Here is a 12,254-nt window from a genome sequence, read left to right on the forward strand (position 1 = left end):
TACAGTGCTACAGTGTGCCTCTCACCAGTTCAGCCTGCAGTTGGAGGATCAGCTCGTCCTTCTCCCTCAGCTGCAGCACTAGAGCCTCTTCCCTCCCTGGCTCCTGGGATGAAGAGCAGAGAAAGTCACACACTACTTCAGGAGGATACACAGGGGAAGGTGAACACTGAGCATAGAACCACCACATTTTTTATTTTACCTTTATTTAACTAGGCAAGTCAAGTTAAGAACAAATGTCTATTTACAATGACGGCCTACCCCGGCCTAAACCCTAACCTGGACGACGCTGGGCCAATTGTACGCCGCCCTATGGGACCCACAGCCTGGAATCAAACCAGGATCTGAAGTGACGCATCTAGCACTGAGATGCAGTGCCTTAGACCGCCGCGCCGCTTGGGAACCACCACACTCGGGAGCCAACCACATCACTACCATAGAAGAGAAGGTCATGTCTAGAATGTGGAGTCAGAACACAGGCCATTGTATTGCGGAGTCAGAACACAGGCCACTGTATTGTGGAGTCAGAACACAGGCCATTGTATTGTGGAGTCAGAACACAGGCCACTGTATTGTGGAGTCAGAACACAGGCCATTGTATTGTGGAGTCAGAACACAGGCCAATGTATTGTGGAGTCAGAACACAGGCCACTGTATTGTGGAGTCAGAACACAGGCCACTGTATTGTGGAGTCAGAACACAGGCCATTGTATTGTGGAGTCAGAACACAGGCCATTGTATTGTGGAGTCAGAACACAGGCCACTGTATTGTGGAGTCAGAACACAGGCCATTGTATTGTGGAGTCAGAACACAGGCCATTGTATTGTGGAGTCAGAACACAGGCCATTGTATTGTGGAGTCAGAACACAGGCCATTGTATTGTGGAGTCAGAACACAGGCCATTGTATTGTGGAGTCAGAACACAGGCCACTGTATTGTGGAGTCAGAACACAGGCCACTGTATTGTGGAGTCAGAACACAGGCCACTGTATTGTGGAGTCAGAACACAGGCCATTGTATTGTGGAGTCAGAACACAGGCCATTGTATTGTGGAGTCAGAACACAGGCCACTGTATTGTGGAGTCAGAACACAGGCCATTGTATTGTGGAGTCAGAACACAGGCCACTGTATTGTGGAGTCAGAACACAGGCCATTGTATTGTGGAGTCAGAACACAGGCCATTGTATTGTGGAGTCAGAACACAGGCCACTGTATTGTGGAGTCAGAACACAGGCCACTGTATTGTGGAGTCAGAACACAGGCCATTGTATTGTGGAGTCAGAACACAGGCCATTGTATTGTGGAGTCAGAACACAGGCCACTGTATTGTGGAGTCAGAACACAGGCCATTGTATTGTGGAGTCAGAACACAGGCCACTGTATTGTGGAGTCAGAACACAGGCCACTGTATTGTGTTGTCAGAACACAGGCCATTGTATTGTGGAGTCAGAACACAGGCCATTGTATTGTGGAGTCAGAACACAGGCCATTGTATTGTGGAGTCAGAACACAGGCCACTGTATTGTGGAGTCAGAACACAGGCCATTGTATTGTGGAGTCAGAACACAGGCCACTGTATTGTGGAGTCAGAACACAGGCCATTGTATTGTGGAGTCAGAACACAGGCCATTGTATTGTGGAGTCAGAACACAGGCCACTGTATTGTGGAGTCAGAACACAGGCCATTGTATTGTGGAGTCAGAACACAGGCCATTGTATTGTGGAGTCAGAACACAGGCCATTGTATTGTGGAGTCAGAACACAGGCCATTGTATTGTGGAGTCAGAACACAGGCCATTGTATTGTGGAGTCAGAACACAGGCCACTGTATTGTGGAGTCAGAACACAGGCCATTGTATTGTGGAGTCAGAACACAGGCCATTGTATTGTGGAGTCAGAACACAGGCCACTGTATTGTGGAGTCAGAACACAGGCCACTGTATTGTGGAGTCAGAACACAGGCCACTGTATTGTGGAGTCAGAACACAGGCCATTGTATTGTGGAGTCAGAACACAGGCCACTGTATTGTGGAGTCAGAACACAGGCCATTGTATTGTGGAGTCAGAACACAGGCCATTGTATTGTGGAGTCAGAACACAGGCCACTGTATTGTGGAGTCAGAACACAGGCCATTGTATTGTGGAGTCAGAACACAGGCCATTGTATTGTGGAGTCAGAACACAGGCCATTGTATTGTGGAGTCAGAACACAGGCCATTGTATTGTGGAGTCAGAACACAGGCCATTGTATTGTGGAGTCAGAACACAGGCCACTGTATTGTGGAGTCAGAACACAGGCCATTGTATTGTGGAGTCAGAACACAGGCCATTGTATTGTGGAGTCAGAACACAGGCCATTGTATTGTGGAGTCAGAACACAGGCCACTGTATTGTGGAGTCAGAACACAGGCCATTGTATTGTGGAGTCAGAACACAGGCCACTGTATTGTGGAGTCAGAACACAGGCCATTGTATTGTGGAGTCAGAACACAGGCCATTGTATTGTGGAGTCAGAACACAGGCCATTGTATTGTGGAGTCAGAACACAGGCCATTGTATTGTGGAGTCAGAACACAGGCCACTGTATTGTGGAGTCAGAACACAGGCCACTGTATTGTGGAGTCAGAACACAGGCCATTGTATTGTGGAGTCAGAACACAGGCCATTGTATTGTGGAGTCAGAACACAGGCCATTGTATTGTGGAGTCAGAACACAGGCCATTGTATTGTGGAGTCAGAACACAGGCCATTGTATTGTGGAGTCAGAACACAGGCCACTGTATTGTGGAGTCAGAACACAGGCCACTGTATTGTGGAGTCAGAACACAGGCCATTGTATTGTGGAGTCAGAACACAGGCCATTGTATTGTGGAGTCAGAACACAGGCCACTGTATTGTGGAGTCAGAACACAGGCCACTGTATTGTGGAGTCAGAACACAGGCCATTGTATTGTGGAGTCAGAACACAGGCCATTGTATTGTGGAGTCAGAACACAGGCCACTGTATTGTGGAGTCAGAACACAGGCCACTGTATTGTGGAGTCAGAACACAGGCCATTGTATTGTGGAGTCAGAACACAGGCCACTGTATTGTGGAGTCAGAACACAGGCCATTGTATTGTGGAGTCAGAACACAGGCCATTGTATTGTGGAGTCAGAACACAGGCCATTGTATTGTGGAGTCAGAACACAGGCCATTGTATTGTGGAGTCAGAACACAGGCCACTGTATTGTGGAGTCAGAACACAGGCCATTGTATTGTGGAGTCAGAACACAGGCCACTGTATTGTGGAGTCAGAACACAGGCCATTGTATTGTGGAGTCAGAACACAGGCCATTGTATTGTGGAGTCAGAACACAGGCCACTGTATTGTGGAGTCAGAACACAGGCCATTGTATTGTGGAGTCAGAACACAGGCCACTGTATTGTGGAGTCAGAACACAGGCCACTGTATTGTGGAGTCAGAACACAGGCCATTGTATTGTGGAGTCAGAACACAGGCCACTGTATTGTGGAGTCAGAACACAGGCCACTGTATTGTGGAGTCAGAACACAGGCCATTGTATTGTGGAGTCAGAACACAGGCCATTGTATTGTGGAGTCAGAACACAGGCCACTGTATTGTGGAGTCAGAACACAGGCCACTGTATTGTGGAGTCAGAACACAGGCCATTGTATTGTGGAGTCAGAACACAGGCCACTGTATTGTGGAGTCAGAACACAGGCCACTGTATTGTGGAGTCAGAACACAGGCCACTGTATTGTGGAGTCAGAACACAGGCCACTGTATTGTGGAGTTAGAACACAGGCCACTGTATTGTGGAGTCAGAACACAGGCCACTGTATTGTGGAACAGGGGAAGTGGGGAACAGGATAGAAAGAGAGGGGGGAGAGCAGGGTGAAGAGTGTGTGTACAGTATGTGCTCTCCCTCTGGTAAACTTAAAATGAACTATGGCTGCATCACAGCAAATACAGCATATCTTTCTCCATGACCTTGTCTGGTCAGCAGCCAGTAAGGGGAGGCCTGGCCCAAGCAACCATACATGGCCAACACTCTAACCACAACGCTCTACCTGCCGCCCCGATTATAAACTGGTTAACAACAATATTAGAGCAGTAAAAAAATAAATGTTTTGTCATACCCGTGGTATTCAGTCTAATATACCATGGCTGTGAGCCAATCAGCATTCAGGGTTTTAAATACCCAGTTAATAAATAAACAACAATAGAACTCTGCGGTCTACGTGACCCAATGTTGCAAATCTGAATCGGCTTAGTGCCGTCCGCTGCTTTATTCCTGTTGTTTTCTTTGGGTTTTTCCGAACACAACATCAAATCCCCGTCGGCCATTGTTTTCTGACCCTCTGTTACTCTCAACCCCCCCCCATGCGTGGGCGGAAAGTTGGTCTCTTTCTGAAACAGACCTTGTCATATTAGTCCGTTAATGCCATGGAAGCCTGTGTTTTTGTCTTCCGTGGTGGGGTCGCGTCCTGAGGAGGTCACACAGAGTAAACAGGGAACTGTAACATCCTCTAAACCCACCGCCTGAGGGGAATCCTTAAATCTGTCTTCATTAGAGATGTTCACGGACAGGCACTTTATCTGCACATTACCATAGAGGAGGGAGAGAGAGACAGACAGAGCGAGACAACCCACTCTCGCCACCCCTATGAATATACAACAGAACAACACGTAGGCAGCCTCTCTCCCTCCCCACAATGAGCCTGACCACCCAAGGTTAACAAAGTTGGGCTGAATGTCTGTATAGTGACCCTATTGGTCAGCCTAATTCGCAGTGAGGGTAGAATGTTCACAGCAAATGTGGCCGGGCCCTGGGCAAAAACAGCAGTAGGCACGCACACACACACACACACCTTAACAGCACCTCAAGGAGACAGCCAGGCTGCGGAAGGTTTCTAAGAGTTCAGGTTTATCTGCAGCCTCACCCGGCCTCTGGACAGGATGTCAGAAAGTGTTGGCCTTTGCTGCCACTTCTTTGTACAGAGACAACACAAAAGTGTTTGGGGAAAAGGTTACGCGGAACACGTCAGGCGATGGATGAGCTTGGCATTCCGCTGCGATCACTCCATCCAAGGAGGAGTGATGAGAGAGCGCCCACCATGACGCTGCCTGCTCCCATTCCCCAGCCGTACGCCGGCACTGTGCTCTCCACGGGAGCCGCTTTCCAAGGGCGCTAATTATAAAAAGGCAGGGATGGCAAATGTTCGCGAAAGGAAGTTTTGCTCAAAGTAGGACAAGGAGTGACATGGTTTCGTCTCAGGTGGGTTCCAGGGCTTTATTTTTAAACTCAGATTTTTCTGGAACGGCAGGACGAGTCCCACCACTCTCCCCTTTCATCCAACAATGTCAGATGCATGGTCTCTCTCTCTCTCTCTCTCTCTCTCTCTCTCTCTCTCTCTCTCTCTCTCTCTCTCTCTCTCTCTCTCTCTCTCTCTCTCTCTCTCTCTCTCTCTCTCTCTCTCTCTCTCTCTCTCTCTCTCTCTCTCTCTCTCTCTCTCTCTCTCTCTCTCTCTCTCTCTCTCTCTCTCTCTCTCTCTCTCTCTCTCTCTCTCTCTCTCTCTCTCTCTCTCTCTCTCTCTCTCTCTCTCTCTCTCTCTCTCTCTCTCTCTCTCTCTCTCTCTCTGAGGAGGAGGAGGAGGAGGAGATGGACCAGAGCGTCACATGGCGCTCCTTCTGCATAGTGTTCCTGCTCCTGCTGGTGCTGCTGCTCCATGTAGGTCAGTAAAGAGGTCACAAACACAAACACACACACAAACACACACACACACACACACCCACCCACACACACACACACACACACACACACACACACACACACACACACACACACACACACACACACACACACCCACACCCATACACAAAAACCTAATTTCCACTCATGCGCTCTTTACTCCACAAGCGCAACAAAAACTCTGCTGCCAACCACCAAACTAAATCACCTTTCTCTTAGAAAACCCTGACAAAAGCCCATTTGATAAATCCTCCACCGCCACCCGAGACTTCCCCAAAGGGATTCATTAATGAGATCATCTCATCTAGATCAAATTCCACTGATGCAATGAGGGAGAAAGGCTCAGGTTGCTGTGGCACTTTAAGGTGCAGACGGACTGTAACAGGTTTTTGATCTTTTAAAGAACTGCAGGTGGTAGAAAACACTTCTAAATGTGTCCAGACTGGAGAAAGCTTTAGAGGTTTATTATACAGCACGGTCGAGATACAGTGGGGAGAACAAGTATTTGATACACTGCCGATTTTGCAGGTTTTCCTACTTACAAAGCATGTAGAGGTCTGTCATTTTTATCATAGGTACATTTCAACTGTGAGAGACGGAATCCAAAACAAAAATCCAGAAAATCACATTGTATGATTGTTAAGTAATTAATTTGCATTTTATTGCATGACATAAGTATATAAGTGGGGAAAACCTGCAAAATCGGCAGTGTATCAAATACTTGTTCTCCCCACTATAGATACCCCTTGTGGTTGAGCCTTGCGGAGGTGATCTGTTAGCTGTGAAAAAAACATTACCTTGAGGGGCAGTGACTTCTCACTACAAGGGCTGATGGGGAGAGAATGAAGGATGCTTGCAGGGCTTGTGTCAGTGCTCTGAGGGAGAGAGGTGACATTCAGAAATGTTATTGTTATATTTGCAATAACATGCACACATTACATTCTTCATTTATTATTTAAATAAAATATATTATTTTGAGGTGAGAGGACAACATGTCAATAGGAATATGATAAATATACTGTAACGGGAAGTTGAAAATAACACACAGACAGGAGAAACACTGTTACAACACTGACCATTCATGTCATTTGATGCCTTCTTGCCTCCTTTACAGTGACATCAAGACTATCGTACAGCGTCTCATCACATCCAGGTTCAGTTATACTATTATAACATGCTTCAATATATAGAATATCCTAACTCTAACAGGGTAATCATCTTCAGATATTATGTGATTGGATGCCCTTAAAGTGAAGCAGTGGGTATTGGGCACTTACAGGTGCAGTATATATAGTCAGACAGACTAGTCTGACCCAGAATGTTTGAACTTTGATCAATGTGTATCCCCACATGCATGTTTAAGGTCACATGTATCCTACAGGCTGTTGTAGAAATGTCCAGACAATTAGATAAGGTTCAGTTAAAACCCCTTTCAATTTCGGCATGGCGCTGCCTGAAAGCATTCATTTGAATAACGTTTTATTTGAGGTGCCAGAGCTCAGTGACCAGAGATGATAAATTAATAATGTAGCCCCCAGCCCACTTTGATACACTTTAATCATACTGAAATCAGAAATCAAGAATTGAAATGCTTAAAATAACTAAAGGCATTTTACCCCCTTTAAACTTGGCATTCAAAAGGGTATTCAGAGCCTCTGTGAAAAGCATCCGGTGCCTGAGCAGAAAGGCCCAGAGCCTCTGTGTTTTATCCAATATTAGACTGTTTTATTCTGTATGTGTAAAGGATGAAACACCACAAGAGGAGGAGAAAAGCATATAACAGAGAATAAGACAATGTCTCGCTCGAATCAGCTTGTGATCTGTTTGCGTTCGTTTGGATCTCAGTTTAAACACAACAGCAGGCAGATGCTACTAGAGGGAGGTGTCATCCAATAACAACACAGGGAGATGTGAATTACAGCTGTCTTGTCACCAAATAATATATTCAGACTGTTACGGTCTTTTTGCCAGAGCAGCCGCTTGGTACTGTAGGACTGGGTCTTGTCCATGGCCATTGTAGAATGGATTGCAAGAAATTAAATGTTAACCAAACACCGTGGAATCTGCTGGGACGATAGCAATGCGTGATTTCTCGTCTAATCAGCCATTACACAAATAGCTAATCACTTTATAATAGTTGGATGTAATTTGATTGCGTTTCTTTAGCCACTCCAGATACTATCCATTCCCAGAATCAAAACCCTCATTAAATAAACAAAGGTGTTTGAAAAGCTGTGGAGGGCACGGCGTCGGGTGAGGCTTTAACAAGCTCCCAGCTTCCCTGAGAGACAACGCCAAAAGCTCATAGCTATCATAGCTATTCAAATAAACAAATGTAAGTACTTGTTGTTGAGGTTTAAAAATACCATGTTCAGGCCTTTGATAGAGGAGAATAGATGGTAGATGAAGGCTGGCTGGTCTGCTGCTGGGGCATCTACCATTCTGATGTAGGCTACATCAGGCTACTCTCAATTGGGTGATTAATGCCATTGACTAAGGTCTTTGTTATGCTCATGGTTACGTTTCTATCAATGGCTATGTGGTCATCAATTATACTTGCAGGGAAAACCCTTGAAATTGATGATGCATTCATGGGTCATGTCACCCCTCCCTCCATGCTCCCTCCACCCCCTCCCTCCCTCCATGCTCCCTCCACCCCCTCCCTCCCTCCATGCTCCCTCCACCCCCTCCCTCCCTCCATGCTCCCTCCACCCCCTCCCTCCCTCCATGCTCCCCTCCACCCCCCCTCCCTCCCTCCATGCTCCCTCCACCATGCTCCCTCCCTCCATGCTCCCTCCACCCCCTCCCTCCCTCCATGCTCCCTCCACCATGCTCCCTCCCTCCATGCTCCCTCCACCCCCTCCCTCCCTCCATGCTCCCTCCACCATGCTCCCTCCCTCCATGCTCCCTCCACCCCCTCCCTCCCTCCATGCTCCCTCCACCATGCTCCCTCCCTCCATGCTCCCTCCACCCCCTCCCTCCCTCCATGCTCCCTCCACCCCCTCCCTCCCTCCATGCTCCCTCCACCCCCCTCCCTCCATGCTCCCTCCACCCCCTCCCTCCCTCCATGCTCCCTCCACCCCCTCCCTCCCTCCATGCTCCCTCCACCCCCTCCCTCCCTCTATGCTCCCTCCACCCCCTCCCTCCCTCCATGCTCCCTCCACCCCCTCCATCTACACTCCTTCCCTCCACGCTCCCTCCCTCCAGTCACTCCCTCCCCCCTCGCTTCCTCCCATCATCCTCCTCCACCCCCCCCCCCCTCACTCCACCCTCTCCCCTTCTCCTCACCACCCTCCCTCCCTCCAGAACTGGTGTAACGTGAGACAGGTGGTCCTACTGTAGCCTACCTCCTGCAGGGTCCTCCGGAGGCGCAGCAGCAGGGTCTTGACGGAGGTGCAGTCTTGCTGCACCAGCCTAAGGGGCAGTGCCTCTAGCCCCGGGGCCTCGTCCTCCCGGCCCAGGCACCAGTCAGTAGGCAGCAGGGTAGTGGGCCGGTTCGGCTCCCTGGAACACAAGCACAGAACCACTGTCACACCTGTGCGCAAGCACACACACACACACGCTTACTTACTTAAAAGCGGGCCATATTCAAAGATACAGTACATCCTAAGTTAAAATAAGATTAAGCCATTTAGCAAATTATTTTATCCAGAGCGACATACAGGGCTCCCGAGTGGCGCAGCAGTCTAAGGCACTGCATCTCGGTGCTAGGGGCATAACTACAGACCCTGATTCGATTCCAGGCTGTATCACAACCGGCCGTGATTTGGAGTCCCATAGGGCGGCGCACAACTGGCCCAGCGTTGTCCGGGTTAGGGTTTGGCAGGCGGTAGGCCGTCATTGTAAATAAGAATTTGTTATTAACTGACTTGCTTAGTTCAATAAAGGTTAAATAAAAAATACAATCATGCTTGCATACACAACCCACTATCCTGGAGTTGCAAGCGCAGACAGAAATATAAAGAAAGAAATATGTTAAAGACCAATAACAAATACTTCTACAATTCAAAACAGAAACTAGACTCACACAGAAACTAGACTCTCAACTGGACTGGTTCAGATTGTCAGTTGTGTTCAGATTTTAGAACCATGGAATCTGTTCACGGCAGAGAATCTGAATAGTTTCGTTGAGTCTAGATTTTCTCCAATGGTCTGTGTGAACTCTGTCTGATGATAAAACCCCTCATCATGCAGCCAAGGAGGTCCAGGTGTCACTTCAGAGCTGCTCCACACAACGCAGCCGAGAAAATTAACCACGTCTGCCAATATCAAGTGGATCTACTTCCTCGTGTGAGATGGTACTTCATTCCGACAGGACAGGAGCCGTGATTCATTACTCCCTATCAGCAATTGCCATCGCAGATATCCTTTGTCTACACAGGTATGAAAGGAATCTCTTCTTGAGCGTTCCTCGTCAAACAAGATCGACTGTGGTAATTAGTGATATTGCTTCAGAGACTTCCACCTGACCAGAGCAATGGGAGATGAATGTGTCCAGATAACCTTATCCACAGATGAAGCCTCCATTTTAGTTCCTTTTCCTCCTTTATTTCACTTTCTTATCCTCTTGTGCAAAATGGAGACGTAACCAAGGGGATTTAAATGTTTTGCTTGCAAATGAAACTGACTGCAACCCCAAATCCCCTCCAATTGTATTAATTGGAGAGGATTTCTTCCTTCGCAGACAATCGAGGCCATTGTGGTGAAGAAGACCATGTGTAAATTGGATATCTGCGAGATACATAAGACAGTCGTTGAAAGCTAAGCAAGTGTCCCTGCTTGTGTATTTAGAGTAAGTTCTGTTTTCCATCATCAACAACAACAAAACATTGTCCAATTCATGTGAAGTTGTAGAATAAACAACTACAGTTCTACACTGACATCATTCATATCTGCTAGCTAGCTGTTGACATGTTCATATCTGCTAGCTAGCTGTTGACATGTTCATATCTGCTAGCTAGCTGTTGACATGTTCATATCTGCTAGCTAGCTGTTGACATGTTCATATTTGCTAGCTAGCTGTTGACATGTTCATATCTGCTAGCTAGCTGTTGACATGTTCATATCTGCTAGCTAGCTGTTGACATGTTCATATCTGCTAGCTAGCTGTTGACATGTTCATATCTGCTAGCTAGCTGTTGACATGTTCATATCTGCTGGCTGGCTGTTGACATGTTCATATCTGCTAGCTAGCTGTTGACATTTTCATATCTGCTAGCTAGCTGTTGACATGTTCATATCTGCTCGCTAGCTGTTGACATGTTCATATCTGCTGGCTAGCTGTTGACATGTTCATATCTGCTAGCTAGCTGTTGACATGTTCATATCTGCTAGCTAGCTGTTGACATGTTCATATCTGCTAGCTAGCTGTTGACATGTTCATATCTGCTAGCCAACTGTTGACATGTTCATATCTGCTAGCTAGCTGTTGACATGTTCATATCTGCTAGCTAGCTGTTAACATGTTCATATCTGCTAGCTCGCTGTTGACATGTTCATATCTGCTAGCTAGCTGTTGACATGTTCATATCTGCTAGCTAGCTGTTGACATTTTTGATACTACTGTGCAGTGCGACTGCTCAAACACTTGAAGACATTTTCAAAAGGTGAGTACAAAAACACCAAAGCGATTTCAGATACAGACAACAGAAAGAGAGCTAGCGGGCTGCATGCAAACACCAGGAAGGAAGCCTCATTATAAACAGTATCCATAACACTTAAACCAGGCGAGTTTCAGCACTGAAATAAAGATGCATTCACTAATGCAGTAATGGCACCTATAAAACTACAAAATGAACATCGGCTTGATGAAATCATCAAGACAAGCGTTTTGTTGGGCAAACTAATAGCAAATAAATGCCTGAGAATATAAGGCATTGACGTAGGTAGGACAGTTGGGCTAGCAAAAAGAAGCCCTCCCAATCCCATGGAAATTACAGTTGGGTTTTAAAGACCGGAGACTTGAACAGAGCTCCTGACTGATGACACGATCCATCACACAGGCCTCCTCTGACTTCCTGTCTGTCGACCAATCACGCAGGCCAGATGGAGAGGGTCTCCCCCTCCTGAGTTTCTCTCTCCAAATACAAACACACAAACTATAGATTTCAGAAAGGCAGAGGAGTCAAAAACGTCTAGAGAAAAAAAACATGTTTGCTTCACAGAACATTAAGCATAATTTGCTCAAGGGGATGTGAGGGAGTTGCAGAGGTTGGTTCTGTTGTGTTCTGTGTTGTTTTATTGTGTTCCGTGTGTGTTGGAGCCAAGGAGGCCTCACATCTCAGTGAGTTATAGGATAGACACGCACACGGCTGCAGACAGTCTCAGTGAGTTACAGGGTAGACACACACACACGGCTGCAGACAGTCTCAGTGAGTTTCAGGGTAGACACATGGACACGGCTACAGACAGTCTCCTTAGCAGAAGATGAATTCTCTACAGGAGGGTGGGGGGGGTGGAGATTTCTCGCCAATGGATGAACAATCTTATTAATTTGTC

The 12,254-nt window shown here is 47.2% G+C and overlaps 1 protein-coding gene across 2 annotated transcripts in view; it reads right to left on the bottom strand.

The window, feature by feature from the left end:
• LOC118392864 (serine-rich coiled-coil domain-containing protein 1-like) overlaps window positions 1–12,254 on the bottom strand; it is a 113,312-nt gene that overhangs the window by 57,017 nt on the left and 44,041 nt on the right. For both annotated transcript variants that reach the window (XM_035784840.2, XM_035784841.2), the window contains exons 6-8: window positions 9,104–9,260; window positions 6,554–6,631; window positions 26–103 (exon numbers count right to left, since the gene is read on the bottom strand). In XM_035784840.2, coding sequence (XP_035640733.2) covers window positions 26–103; window positions 6,554–6,631; window positions 9,104–9,260 — 313 coding nt within the window. The remainder of the gene's footprint in view (window positions 1–25; window positions 104–6,553; window positions 6,632–9,103; window positions 9,261–12,254) is intronic.

This window comes from Oncorhynchus keta, chromosome 14 (assembly GCF_023373465.1).
Source record: "Oncorhynchus keta strain PuntledgeMale-10-30-2019 chromosome 14, Oket_V2, whole genome shotgun sequence".
Taxonomy (NCBI): domain Eukaryota; kingdom Metazoa; phylum Chordata; class Actinopteri; order Salmoniformes; family Salmonidae; genus Oncorhynchus; species Oncorhynchus keta.